The sequence below is a fragment of the Phacochoerus africanus genome, chromosome 3, assembly GCF_016906955.1.
Source record: "Phacochoerus africanus isolate WHEZ1 chromosome 3, ROS_Pafr_v1, whole genome shotgun sequence".
NCBI lineage: Eukaryota > Metazoa > Chordata > Mammalia > Artiodactyla > Suidae > Phacochoerus > Phacochoerus africanus.
Genome location: NC_062546.1, coordinates 91324120 through 91339670, shown reverse-complemented (window position 1 = coordinate 91339670; position 15551 = coordinate 91324120). Strand labels below are relative to the sequence as shown.

The 15551-nt window shown below is 38.0% G+C and overlaps 1 protein-coding gene across 1 annotated transcript in view; it reads left to right on the top strand.

Moving 5' to 3' along the window:
• Window positions 1–14145, top strand: part of CNTNAP5 (contactin associated protein family member 5) — a 449251-nt gene extending 435106 nt beyond the window's left edge. The window contains exons 21-23 of the mRNA XM_047770224.1: window positions 9092–9310; window positions 10936–11007; window positions 13937–14145. Of these exons, the coding sequence (XP_047626180.1) occupies window positions 9092–9310; window positions 10936–11007; window positions 13937–14130 (485 nt within the window). The 3' untranslated portion in view covers window positions 14131–14145. The remainder of the gene's footprint in view (window positions 1–9091; window positions 9311–10935; window positions 11008–13936) is intronic.
• Window positions 14146–15551: the final 1406 nt, after the last annotated feature.

Sequence of the window (15551 nt, the reverse complement as noted above, 5' to 3'; positions counted from 1 at the left end):
GTCTTCACAGTGAGTACATCAGCATTTACCTCTTAGTTCTTTCATATAAATGCAGTACTGCTCAGGCACGTTGAGGGCCATTGAATCTAGGCAAAGGATTTTGGAATTATTTGTATGAGTAATAGGAAGAATAATGATAATAATAGTAATAATAATTATTATAATGAATGCAAGTATTGGCACTGAGCTAAGGATAATGCTAATTATATTTATTTACTCCACAATTCATGTGGTCAATACAATTTACCACTATTTTGCAGTGGACAAAACTAAAATTAGGAAATGAGAAAAAAACAAGTCATGTGTTCAAGGGCATAATTCATCATGCTAAGTCTATATACCTCAAACCTGTGTTCTTTCAGCATGCCACATTGTTTCTACATCAGTATTTGAGGTCAAGAGGCTAGACTAATGAAAATCAGAAAGTGTATTTCAGTGATATTTAAAGTGTGTTGGGAAGTAGAAATGATGCCATTTTCAAATAAGACGTTCTGAAGGTTTTCTGTGCATATCTGTGATTTCTCAAGGCATATATTATAAGAGGATAAATTTTGTAGTTTTTCTTTGGCTGAGTGGGTTTTTATATGTTAGTGGAAAACCTTGGGAAGAATGAGAAAAAAATCAGTGGCATTTTCCAGAGGTGGTAACTTTATCTGCATCCTCATTCTGCCACTTCTAACTAGCCACATTCAATATTTGTCTCCCATATTTATTCTGTAGCAAAGCATATAAAATTGTCACCTTGCCTAATCCCCTATAAATCTAATGCAGTTGCAACCTAAAATTGAAATAAATTACTTAGTAAATGCATTATCTTTACTACAATAAAGAGTTCAGAATGACTTGTGCTTCCCTTAGTTTTTGCAACTCTTTTATTCTTAGCTAATTTATGTAAACATACTTTACAAAAATACCCAAGATATTTGTGGAAGGGTTTTAGGTAGGCAGCATGGCTTACATAAGGAGTTGGCATTTCAAGACATGAAGACTTTGGTTTAAATCTCAACTTTTCCACATGATCTCTGATATATATTTTAACTTTCATAGTGTCAGTTCCTTCCCCTGTACATTTTGGATGATAATAGATTATACATGGAAGAACCTTTAAGGGAAATAGAAATAATAATTTTAAAACAATTACTGTAGACATAGAGTAACTTGCTGGATTAAAAAAAAAAAAAAACAACTAAACACATATACATGCTACCACATGAGATGCCCCTCAGATCCAAAGAAAGGGAGGTAATCAATTATACCTTAATTTTGAAAAAGGCAAAAAAACAAAGAGAGAGAGAACTAATGGAAAAAGATATTTCATGCAAATGGAAATGAAACTAAGCTGGAGCAGCATATTTAAATCAGATAAAATAGACTTTAAATAAAGACTGTTATAAGACACAAAGAACAATAGTACCTAATGATAATAGATAAATTAAACAAAAAAAATCACAGTTATAAGTATAAATGTACCCAATGTAGGAGAACCTAAATACATAAAGCAAATGTTAACAAGCATAAAGGAGAAATTGAGAGTAATACAATAATAGAGGACTTTAATAGCCCATTATATAAATGGAAAGATCATCAAGACAGAAAATCAATAAAGAAACACTGGCTTTAAATCATATTTTAAACAATATAGATTAATAGATATATACAGAACATTTAATCCAAAAACAGCAAAGTGCATATTCTTTACAAGTGCCCATGGAAATTTTTCCAGGATAGATCACATGCTAGGCCACAAAACAAGTTTCAGTAAATTAAAAATATTTAAATCATATCAAGATTCTTCTCAGACCACAATAATTCGAGACTAAAAATCAACTACAAGGAAAAAAAATGCTAAAACACAAACTTGTGGAGTTAAGCAACATGTCACTATACAACCAATAGATAACCAAAGAAACCAAAGAAGAAATTAAAGAAATACCTGGAGACAAATGAAAATGTAAACACAATGATCCTAAATCTATGGGAAGCAGCAAAAGCAGGTCTAAGAGGAAAGTTTATAACAATATTAGCCTACCTCAGAAAACAAGAAAAATCTCAAACAATCTAATTTTACACCTACAAGAACTTGAAAAAAGAAGAACAAACAAAACCTTAGGGTAGTAGAAGGAAAGAAATGAAAATCAGAATGGAAATAAGTGAGAACAAAACACAATATAAAATACCTATGGAACTAAGAGTTGGTTCTTTGCAAAGATGAACAAAATGGATAAACTTTCAGCCAGACTTCTAAAGAAGATAAAAGAGCAGAGACCTAAATAAATGAAATCAGAAATGAAAGAGAAGTTAAAACCAAAACCACATGATTGTAAGAGATAACTCTAGAAATTATGTGCCAGTAAAATGAACAACTTAGAAGAAAATGATAAATTTCTAGAAACCTACAATTTCCTAAGACCAAAATCAAGAATAAATAAAAACTATGACAGACCAATTACTAGTAATGAAATTGAATCAGTATGTTAAAAAAATTCTCCCATGAACAAAAGTCAAGGACCAGATGGTTTCACAGGTGAATCCTACCAAATATTTAAAGAAGAGTTAACACACATCTCAAACTATACTGAAAAATTGAAGAAGGAATGCTTCTGGATTCATACTATGAGATCAGTATCAGGTCCATATCAAAATCAAAGACACTAAAAAAGAGGGGGGGGGGTAGAAAATTACATGCTAAACTTGTAGCTTTTGAACATAGATGCAAAAACATCCTCAACAACTATTAGCAAACCAAATTCAACAGTATATTAAAAGGATAATATACCATCATGATCAAGTGGAATTTAACTCAGAGATGCAAGGATGTTTCAATAGCCAAAAATCAGTCAATGTGATATACCAGATTAAAAAAGTGAAGAATAAAAATCTATCATCTCAATAGATACAGAGAAAGGTTTTCACAAAAGTCATCATCCATTTATGACAAAAACTCTCATCAGAGTGAGTATAGAGCATATTTCAACATAATGAAGGCCATATATGACAAACCCATTCATATTTGATACCATAATTAATAGTGAAAAGCTGAAACCATTTTTTTTTCCTAAGATCAAGAACGAAACAATGATGCCCACATCACTAATTTTATTCAACATAGTTTTGGAAGTCCTAGCCACAGCAATCAGACAAGAAAAAGAAACAAAAAGAATCCAAATTGGAAAGGAATATTAAAATCTCACTGTTTGCAAATTACATGATATTATATATAGAAAATCCTAAATATACTACCCCAAACTATTAGAACTAATAAGTTAGTCTTAAAAAGTTGCAGGATACAAAATTAATTACAGTAATCTGTTGTGTTTCTATATACTAGTAAACTATTGAAAAGAGAAATTAAGAAAGCTATCCCACTTACAGTTGCACCAAAATGTAAATTTTTGAGGAATGAATCTAATCAAGGTGGTAAAAGCCTTGTACTCAAAGAGCTATAAGACATTAATGAAAAAGATTAAGACAACATAAATAAATGAAAAGATTTACTGTGTTCAGGGATTGAAAGAATTAATATTTTTAAAGCCATACCACCCAATGCAATCTGTAAATTCAATGCAGTCCATATCTAAATCCCAATGACATTTTAACAGAGGTAGTACAAATAATTCTAAAATTTGTATGATACAACAAAATCCTGAATAGCTAAAGCAATATTGAGAAAGGACAAAGCTGGAGGCATCATGCTCCCTAATTTCAAACTATACTACAAAGCTAAAATAATTAAACAATATGGGGTACTAGCACACACAGAGAGACAAAGGCACATAGATCAATGGAACGGAATAGAGGACCTAGAAATAAACCCACACTTATGTGTTCAGTTAATCTATGACAAAAGACACAAGAATACATAACAGAGAAGAGAGAGTTTCTTCTAAATGGTTGTGGGAAAATGGGACACCTACATGTAAAAGAATCAAATTAGATTAATTTATCACACCATAGACATAAACAAAATAAAAATAGATTACAGACTTAAACGTAAGACCTGAAAACATAGAAGTTTTAGAAGAAAAGAAAGGAAATGCATTCTTTTACATCAGTCTTAGCAATATATATTTGGATCTTTCTCCTTAGGCAAGTAACAAAAACAGAAATAGACAAATGGGACTACATCAAGTGAAAAATCTTTTGCACAGCAAAGGAAGATATCAACAAAATGAAAAGGCAGCCCAGTTAATGGTAGATGATATTTGCAAATGATATAGCCAATATTGGGTTAATATCCAAAATATGCAAGGAACTCACATAACTCAGTTTCAAAAGATTAAAAATATGAGTAGATGACATGAATAGGCTTTTTTCCAAAAAAAAATAGATATAGATGGCCAATAGAAACATGAAAAGATGCTCAACATTATTAATTATCAGGAAAACTCAAATCAAAGCCACAGCCAGATACCATCTCACACCTGTCAGAACAGCTATCAACTAAAAAAAGAACAAATAAGTGTTGTTAAGGATGTAAAGAAAAAGGAACTCTGGTGCATTCTTTGTAGGATTGTAAGTTGGTTCAGCCACTATGGAAAAGAGAATGGAGGTTCCTCAAAAAAATTAAAACACATTGAGCAATTTCACTTCCGGGTACTTAACCAAAGACAACGAACACTAATTTGAAAAGATCTATACACCACAAAACCATCCCAGCACTGTTTACAATAGCCAAGATGTGGAAATAAGGTAAGTGTCCGTGGAGAAATGACTGGACACTTCATTAATAAAGGAGATGTTATTATATATGTGGAATGTGAAATGTTGTCATTTGCTACTACATGGATGACTCTATTTATACTAAGTGAAATAAGTCAAAGACAATTACTATATAATCTTACTTATATTTGTATTTTGTTCTAAAAAAACAAAATGCACTGAAAACACTCACAGAATAAACTGGTAATTTCCAGAGGGGTGGGAGGTGGAAGGTGATCAAAATAGGTGAGTGAAATTAAGAGGTACAAACCTCCAGTTACAAAATATATAAGCCATGGTGGTACAATATACAGCATAAGAAGCGTGGTCCATGATACTGCAATAACTTTGCATGGGGACAGATGGTTACTAGACTTATCATGGTGATCATTTCATAATGTGAACAAATGTCAAATCACGATGTAGTCACCTGAAACTAACATGATATTGTACACCAATATCTCAGTTATTTATTTATTTTAGGGCCACACCCACGGTATATGGAAGTTCTCAGACTAGGGGCTCAAATTGGATCTACGCCATAGCTGCAGCAATGCCAGATCTGAGCCACCACTTTGACCTACACCATAGCTCAGGGTAGTGCCATATCCTTAACCCACTGAGTGGGGCCAAGGATCAAACCTGTGTTCTCATGGATGCTGGTTGTGTTCATTTCCACTGAGCCACAACAGGATGTCCACATTTCAATAATTTAAAAACGTATCATATTATATGGTAGGTACTCAGTACATGCTGATTATTGAACAAATGACTTTCAGCAAAAAATTGTTTCCCACCCCATATCCGTTTACAAGGTTTTAAGAAGCAGGTATAATTTGGAGACATCCTAATGTGTTTTTTTTTTTTTCTTTGCCTCTCCCTGTAATTATAGAAATCACTATGTCAAGCCTCATACTGAAGGGTTTTTTTTTTTTTCTTTTCTATCTTTTTGCTATTTCCTGGGCCACTCCCGCAGCATATGGAGGTTCCCAGGCTAGGGGTCGAATCAGAGCTGTAGCCACTGGCCTACGCCAGAGCCACAGCAACGCGGGATCCGAGCCGCATCTGCAACCTACACCACAGCTCACGGTAACGCCGGATCCTTAACCCACTGAGCAAGGCCAGGGATCGAACCCGCAACCTCATGGTTCCTAGTCGGATTCGTTAACCACTGCGCCACGACGGGAACTCCCTGAAGGTATTTTCTTCTATCAAGGACTCTTATTCTCTTCATTTCTTTTCAGAAACCATTCAAAGTTTACATGCTTTTTATAGAATAAATAAACTTTCCCAGAGATAAGACTATCCAAAACATTTCCTCCTTTAAAGAGAGGTGATCATTTTCTGGCTTGTCCCTCAATTCATCCATGTGCCTATTTGTGTACCTGGAACATGGATTCTTGGCAGTTATAACAACAATAGCCTTCAAAGACCCTGGAGTCAATATAGGCTTCTTTTTTTTTTTTTTTTTTTTTATTTTCCCACTGTACAGCAAGGGGGTCAGGTTATCCTTACATGTATACATTACAATTACATTTTCCCCCCAGCCTTTCTTCTGTTGCAACATGAGTATCTAGACAAAGTTCTCAATGCTATTCAGCAGGATCTCCTTGTAAATCTATTCTAAGTTGTGTCTGATAAGCCCAAGCTCCAGATCCCTCCCACTCCCTCCCCCTCCCATCAGGCAGCCACAAGTCTCTTCTCCAAGTCCATGATTTTCTTTTCTAAGGAGATGTTCATTTGTGCTGGATATTAGATTCCAGTTATAAGTGATATCATATGGTATTTGTCTTTGTCTTTCTGACTCATTTCACTCAGTATGAGATTCTCTAGCTCCATCCATGTTGCTGCAAATGGCATTATGTCATTCTTTTTTATGGCTGAGTATAGGCTTCTTTTTAACTGAGTTCTAGGAATAAGATCTGGGACTTTAGATTTAGACCCTTATGGCATAACTCCAATGACTTGTCACTTTCCACTGCTTTGAAATCCGGCAAGGCAAAAACTTTGTGCTGCTTATGCTTCCCTTCTTGTCTTCTGCCTCTTTCTGTAAAGCCTTCTGATCTCTAATTCTACCTCTTGATAACTACTAATCAGTAGTTAATGTGTGTTCTGAATTACATCAGGTTACACTGAGTTCTGGTGCCACTGGACAAATGGTACCTAGTCTTAATTAAAGCTTTGGTGTGGAAGACTGTTATATAACAGTACTTGAGCAGTTTCTTATGCTCATAATCTCAGTCCTTTAAAGCTTAGGATATGAATAAGCACATATGATGCTTTTGTGAATATGCAACAAATATGAACCATCACGGTAGGATATTTATTGGAGTATGTGGAAGGCAAAAGTTTCTTCCCCACCCCAGTGTTCTTTCACACTTGAAGAAGAGTGTCACTTTACATCTCTATTTGACTTTTATTATCATTACCTAAAAAGTTCTTACAGAACCTCAGATGTTGAGTCTGGAAGAATGGAATGATAAGAAGAATAAGGACCCATAAAGATAGCTGAGTCCTAATCTTCAGAACCTGTGAATATGTAGGGCTAACTAGCAAAGAGGAATTATGGTTACCAGTAAAATTAATGTGGTTTGTCAACTTGTCTTAACATAGGGTGATTTTCCTTGGTTATCTGTCTGAGCTCACTGCAATCACAAATGCCCTTAAAAGTGAAAGAAGGGGAGTTCCCATTGTGGCTCAGCAGCAATGAACCGGACTACCATCCATGAAGACACGGGTTTGATTCCTAGCCTTGCTCAGTGGGTTAAGGATCCGGAGTTGCCTTGAGCTGTGGTAGAGTTTGCAGATGCGGCTCAGATCCTGTGTTGCTGTGGCCGTGGCATAGGCCAGCAGCTACAGCTCCAATTCCACCCCTAGCCTGGCAACTTCCACATCCTGTGAGTGTGGCCCTAAAATTAAAAAAAAGAATAAAAGAGGGGGCAAAAGAAGAGATTTAGAAGTAGATGTGGCTTTGGAAGAAAGATGCAAAGAAATGCAACATTTCTGTCTTTGAAGGTACAGGAAAGGACATGCTATAAGCCAAGAAATGTGGATGTCTTGTGGGAGTTAGAAAAGAAAGAAATGGATAATCTCCTGGAAATTCTAGGAGAAATACAAATTGACAGCACCTTGATTTTAGCTCAGTAAGACTGTATCTGACTTCTGCAGAGCTGTAAGACAACATAGTTGTGTTGTTTTTAATGCTGTTTAAATTTGTGCTAATTTGTTACCTTAGCCACATAAAATTAACACACACTGTTTCTTTTCTTTTCCTCTGAGAAGGGAAGGATGATAAATCAGAGAAGTTTTCCTGGGCGTTGAAAGGGGAGAAAATAATGAGGACAAGAGTAGAAAAAGCACTGTTAAGTTGATTTCTCATTTTGCTCTGTTTGGTTAATATATCTCTTCCTAAAGTTGATCCAGGGAGTCACTCTTTGATCATTTATGAATGGAAATAAAGTGAAATCTATCTGATAGAAAGGAAACTCCTTATCTCTTACAGAAAATAAACAGATTATCATAATATAATAACTATTTGAACCATCTAGATTTGTTGACATTATTATGCCTTAAGGAAAAAAAATGAAAAAAATTCATTCTGTACTGTAGTTTTATGTAATTGCCTGATAGCAATTTGTTCAAATGACCCTTGTTAATAAAGAAATGGGCTACTGAGTAATCTTACCACAAATCTTGAAGAAAATGAGATATTTTATCTTGCTGTGAATCATAAATTATTGCATTTTTACCTTTTATAAAGACTCAAAGACATTTGGGAAATCTGAGTGTTGTTTTCTATTTTTCTATTGTCATAGTTTTCTATTGTCATAGAAAATCCATGCTCACCATTCAGTACCATAGACAGAACTAAGCATGTTAAAAATCTTGAATAGATGATCAGTGTACACAGGCCATTGAAAACACCAAACATGGTAAACTTCTAAGAGGACCACTTTGAATTCTACCCCTCTGTTTGCCACTTTTCATTTTTTTTCTTGCTATAATTTTGAGTGAAATGTTGTAATGAGCATTGTAGTATGCTTGAATTAATCACCAGCATCCATAAATAAATGGGAATGGAGATAATGATCTAAATTATATAAAACATCTAGAGTGTAGAAGAGATTTATGAAGTATTAGTTACAGTTCATAAAATACATGAATGAAAATTTAGAAGCTTGAAACATTATCTCAAAGCAGGGATAGCCCTAGAAATTTTATATGATATGTGGTTGATATATTGATACTTGTAGAGTTTGGAGAAAGACAAAGAGAGAGGGGGGAACAAGTTCATTTATTCCAAGACTAACAAGCTACTTTCTGTGATTTCTGACATTCTTTCAAGAGGATATGGAGCATGGTTTCTAAAAGTGGATTCTTCTTCATGTTGCAGAGACTCTTGGATTGGATGCTGAAGTTGCTAAAGCAAACATCCTGGGTTTTATTGGCTGTCTGGCTTCGGTCCAATACAACCACATAGCACCGCTGAAGGCAGCCCTGCGCCATGCCACCATCGCACCTGTAACCATCCAAGGGACCCTGATGGAGTCCAGCTGTAGCTCTGTGATGGATTCTGATGTAAATGCAGTGACCACAGTGCATTCTTCCTCAGGTACACAAGAAAATACTCAATGGAACTTCTCTCACTTGGCTCCTTTGAGGTCTTTAAGAAGCTTCCAAGCTAAAGGCTAATGTTACTCAATTCCTCACCTCATATGATTACAAGTGGTTAGATTTCTTAGAGTTGTATATTTGAGCCTATATATAAATTAAATGTATTATTCAAATATATTAAATATATTCAAATAATCCTACTTTTAACATAATGAATAGTTAGAAATCTGTATCTCCCCATCTATCATCTATCATCTGTATAATCATCCACTTACCATCTATCAATGATCAATCTATGATCTACTTATCCATTTATCCCTTTATCTATCTCTCTATCATCTATCTATCCACCCATCTCTCTATCATCTATATATCTATCTTTCCATCTGTCTATATAATCATCTTCCTATCTATCATCTTCACAACTCTTTAAGTGGCTACTGCTCTGAGGATTAAAGATTTTAGATGTTAGGAAGGCAGGCTGGTTTTTGAGCTAATATAATTCATATGATTAAAATCGACCTTCCTTAATAATAGGAAAGTCCCACAACACAGCCATCCATATATCTTCTCTTACTTTACTGCTCCTCAAAATACCTTTTCTATCTTGTCTAAGTTTCCATCATCCTAGGCATCTTGAAGTGTTCTTAAGATTTGTTTTAATCAGATGTGATCAATTGCCAAACAAGTTATGGATTATGAGCAAAGAAAGGGCATAGAATTTGACTATGCTCAAACTGCTCATCACTGATCTTGGTATTTTCCAGGCAGCAGTCAGTTATATACCACAAAAAGGATCTAAATGTGACATTGGACAAGCCTTGATTTGATTTCTGCATCTTTTGTGAAAGAACTATACAACTGTGGGCAGGTTACTTAATGGCCTTGATGTAATGTCCTATTCTGTGAAAATGGGAAAATACCGATCACATTGTAGTCATTTCCTGAGGGTTAAATGATACAGTGATACTAATCATGAGGTGCTAAAGGTGCATTTTATGCATACCCACTGGTATCATTACCCCTTTTAAATACTTTTGAAGGTTGTTATTTAAAAATTTATGTGTCAGACCAGTGTCAGAGAAAGGATTCAAACCATGTTCTATGTGCCCTCAAGCTCAAAGCTTTTTTCCTTACACCATATATGTCAATGTTTGTACGGTAAAATGGGTGAGGGTTTCTTGGGGGTGTTAAATCGCCAGCATTTTTGTCCTTTCCAGTCAATGGACAGAAATCTCTTGCAGCTAAAGAAACCTCTGATCCAGAGGCAAATGTGTTTGAGTTAAAAAGCTGTTACCAGGGATAGGAACTATCCAGCAAAGCAGAACAGGACTTCGGGTGCAGGCTGAGAAGGAGGCTGTGGCCCAAAGCAGATATGAGCAGAGTATAATAGGTCTGTTGCTGCCACCCTTAGCTTACACCTTAGGTAGATGCTAACAGTGTCATGAGACTAGGGAAGTAAGCAGTGTACTTCAAATCTTTTGTGTGTGTATTTGTTTGGGTTCCTTCCAAATTGGCAAGTCATAGCTCTCTGGAGCACCTGGTCTAATCCATGGAGCTGTCATCTCAACTCCCTATTGCAGGTCTCCTTCCAGGATGTTGAGTGTCTTTTACTCCTTTCAGATCTTTTTGGGAAGACAGATGAGAGGGAACCACTGACTAATGCAGTCCGAAGCGACTCCGCCGTCATTGGAGGTAAACTGTTCTTGGTTTCTGAAAGCGGGAGAGACATAAGTAATTCTTGTGCTTTGGGAGACTCCATCTGAGTCTTTCCTCCATGGTGGCACTCCAGTTCCGAGAACCCTACACACTCTACAAGAATGCCAGCCTTTTCATGAACAGCCACATGTGCTGTTGAAGTCAAGGCACCACCCCCACCAGGCCCTCCCTAGACGCTTCCCTCCCCTGAACCACCAGGCAGCTGAACAGGGTCAATAGCTGGATACTCTGCTTGGAGACAGAAAGTGTGCATCCCGTGGATCACATGCACCTTTCGTTTTTCCTAAAGCACAAAGCAGACCAATAAAGCTACAAATGGGAAGAAGCCATGTTGGGGCAGACAGATGGATGGAGCCTGGTCCTGTCGGGTTTTCTCCTCCGAGTGGCTATAACAAGCAGGGTGAAGCCCGCAGGATCACAGTTTCCAATCTAGCAGCACATATGGTTACAGAGGCAGACCCTGTCTGCTCTGCTCTGATCTCTGCTCTGTCTCCTGCCTCCCCTGCTTTTCCATTTTCTCATTGCCTCTTGGCCTCCCCACTCCACTCCTTTTTATTACACCTTAGCTTGGCTGATGCCTCCAGTAGCTTGATTTTTCCATCTGGGCCTTGAAGCACAGAATGACTCTCAGACCTTGTTTAATGTAAGACTCCTGTGAGAGACTAACTCCATTTCCACGAGAGCGGCATGGTCTTAGCAGGCGTCCCACCCCTGCCTTCTGGCAGCTGGATGAGCTGAGCCACACCAGATGGAGTTCTCCTCTTAAACATCTACAGTACCCATGTGCTTAACATCTATGGAGTGAACCCCTGCTGTAGGTCAGGACAAGTGCTATGCAGAGGAATGGGGATAAAAGGCATGGACACTGCTTTCAAAGGACTCACAGCTTGGTGGGGGGGAGGGGATGGGCGAGTGGATAACAGAACCAGTGCATAGGGTTTAGAGGGAGGAAGGATACAGCCAGGGGTGCACAGAAGTGCATCGTTGGAATCAGGTTATGAAGGAAAACAAAAATTAAAAACACAGCCTTTCCTTCAGGAAGTTCTTAAAATGTCTGACCTGAATATCTGCTTCAGGGAAAAGATCCTGAGTCTATTTTTTTTTTTTTTTGGCCACGAGAAATACAGGAAATGATTTTGTGCCTGTGTCTCTGCGTATAATTTCCCATTTGACAAGTAGAAAAAAGCCTTTTGTGACTGCTGCCCACTTCCCACCCATACGCAGGCTTCTCTGTGTCTGTTTAAGAGCAGGAAATTCTCTGCACCACAGGAGAACATTTCTGGAGGTTCACAGCCTCTGACTCTGAATAGCCTATGTACTGAAGGCACAGAAACCAGTTCTGGATTTCATCTCTTTTTCAAATTTTGGCTGAGCCCTTGGCATATGTAAGTTCCTGGGCCAGGTATTGAACACACCCATGCCACAGCAGTGACACCACCAGATCCTTAACCTTCTGAGCAACCAGGAAACTCCTACATTTCATGTCTTAAAGCTTGTCCCATTCATGGGTGTCACTATACTCAGTTAATTTCTAGGTTTGTTCACTTCTCTTGTTTTACTAGGCCTTGTTCTAAAACAGTTGGGGAAAATGCTACATCATGGTTTAGGAATATTTTAAAAAGTAAGCAACCCTAATCATGGCTTCAGCTCTGCACCAAATTGGTGTCAGATAAGGCATTCAGTATATGTAACTCTCAAATTCACGTAGCTCAGCGGATTAAGAATCTACCTGGTAACCATGAAGATGCAGGTTCGATCCCTGGCCTTGCTCAGGAGGTTAAAGATCTGGCCTTGGTGCAAGGTGCAGCATAGACCTCACATGTGGCCTTGGTCCGGTGTTGCTAGGGCACAGGCTGGCAATAGCAGCTCTGATTTGACACCTAGCCTGAGAACTTCCATATACCGCAGGTGCTGCCCTAAAAAGGAAAAATAAATAACTCTCAAATGTCTATGCTTATATAAATTATAATGCAGGGTTTCCCAAAATAACTTTATAAAATAAACATTGTTTTCCCCTCTACTTAGAAAAGACAACTAAAAGGACACTTTATTAGGAATGAGCTTATCTTTGAATATCATAAATACTTTTCAGATGCTTTAATGCCAAAAACCATGACTTCTCCCATTGCCTCTTTCACCTTTTAAAATTGGACAGCATGCACATTGCCACCATTCCTTTGCTGACTTTGATCTTCATGTCCTGAGAGCCTTCCTGGAAAAGGCAGGGACAGGACTTTGGGGTCAGTGAGGACAGCTTCCTAGGAGGGTCCAGTAAAATCACGTACAGTCCAAGCAGTGAGCAGGTGATACAACAGGGCAGACATGTGACAGTGCAGTTGACATGGGAGAACAGAGGGTACAATCTTCCATTCAGCCTGTGCCTAGCAGTGTGCAAAGCAGGGTAGAATGCCCTAAATGTTTAATAAGCATTTCATTTTTAGCAAAGCAAACCTAGACCATAAACAAATTTACATCAATAGAGCATGTTTGAGGAAGTCTTTTCTAGGATGCCCAGGTAATTCTAAGATACTTTTTGCAAGGTGACAAAGACGTGCTAATTGAAAATGATTCTGACACATTCTTTTGAGCAGCACTTGGGGAATGTGCTAAGAAATCCTTGGCTAGCATGACTACATATTGATTTGATGGCGCTCTTCGTGCATCAACTAAAGCCTTCTCTGCTTTGAGCTGGCTGGCTTCCTCACTAGTCTGAAAGAGGAAGTTTGCTGTCCCTGAAGCCTGGAAGCATTTCAGCCCACGTGCCTTTCTGGACATGCGGTTGTGTGTTGCCTGTCTGTTTTCATTTGTATCTCTCCCCAGGTGCCTTTCTCATCTAAATTGACCAGACCTCTTGGTTTGGATGCTCTGTAATAAACTCCCTCTCTTGGGTCCCCTTTCCCCGCAGGAGTAATAGCAGTGGTGATATTCATCATCATCTCCGTCATTGGCATCATGACCCGGTTCCTCTACCAGCACAGACAGTCACATCGCACTAACCAGATGGAGAAGGAATATCCGGAAAACTTGGACACGTCCTTTAGAAATGACATTGATTTGCAAAACACAGTGAGCGAGTGTAAGCGGGAATATTTCATCTGAAAATCTGCAGGGTCACCTCATACTTTCTTTGTTCTTTTTTTTTTTTTCTCCCCTTCTCTTTCTCCTCTCTTCTCATTTTGGTCATTCCCTTCCTCTTATTGGTTTTCCATTTATTTTTGGAACATACCTGCAATCACCACAGCATCTATCCCCTCGAACCAACCCAGAATACCAGGCAGCTATGGCCACTGCCTTCCTTTTTGACAAACTCACCGTGGTGAAAAAGATCACGCAAGAGACAGACTTGACAACATTAGACAAGGAAGAGACATGTGTGCACATGAACATCTTCAGTTCTGAATTTCCAGTTTCCAGGATACGCCCTTCACATCTGCAGCCATCCCGTCTTGCAGGCTTACCTTGAACCTGAGCTCTGTGACTTAGGCATGTACCCATCATCCTCAACACCCCCCCATTTCAAGTCTCCTCTAACCGGGGAACTCAGGGTACCCAAGAGAAGATGTCAGGGCCTGGCTTATGAGAGTAGCACTTGAGAAGGAACAAGAGAGGTGTGTTTTGTGTTAATTCTCCTGACCCTAGGAAGCCCTTTGCCCCAAGTCCTCATCATTCCCTATGGCTTGGATGCCCTGAGTATTTTCAAATATAGGATTCCTAATAGTAGTGGGCTATGGCTTTGTTCCTTTCTTACCACCCTCTCCTGGGGCTGACCATTTAGAACACACAATAGCATAAACCTAGGGGAAGCATGGAAAATAGTAGCTTGATACTAGGAGGTAAAAAGAAAGCTGCTAGGAAGTAGATGTTCTATAACTTCAAAAATGCCTCTTCCAATTTAGTAAGAAATGTTAGCTAGGCTATTCCTGGAATTGTTATACTGGAATATAATATATATTCCAGGATATATATATATATATATATATATATATATATATATATATATATCTCCAGTTGGCAATTCAAATAAAACTCTAAAATAGTAACTGGTTCCATGAAAGAACCTAAACCATCTTAACTCAGCGTTAAAGATAAACAAAAAGAAAACAAGACAAAGTGAACAAAAAAGACTGCATGAAAGAAAAGAAATAACCAGACAGAGTTATTTCCATCCGGCCACTCACTAAAGGTCTGGTGAAGAAAGTAAGCATAGGTTTCACCCTTTCAAATGGACATCATAATGCATGTCTGTCCACTGAGCCCTTTTCCTGAGATGTTTAAGAGGCACTGACCTATGAGGCATTCTGGCTAATGCCAGCACACCCCTACTGCTTAATTTCAAAGGAACTCTTAGGTTCTGTAGCGCATCCCATGTTCAAATCTGTGTCATCCTGTGTGTATGGAGGCCCCGCATGCTTCTTGTAGGAGCAAACTCCCAGGCAAGGCAGAGATCCACTTTAGGGTTGTTGCCCACTTTTAGTGATAAAGCATCAGAGAGACACAGTCACTCCTTCAAGAAGGTGTCT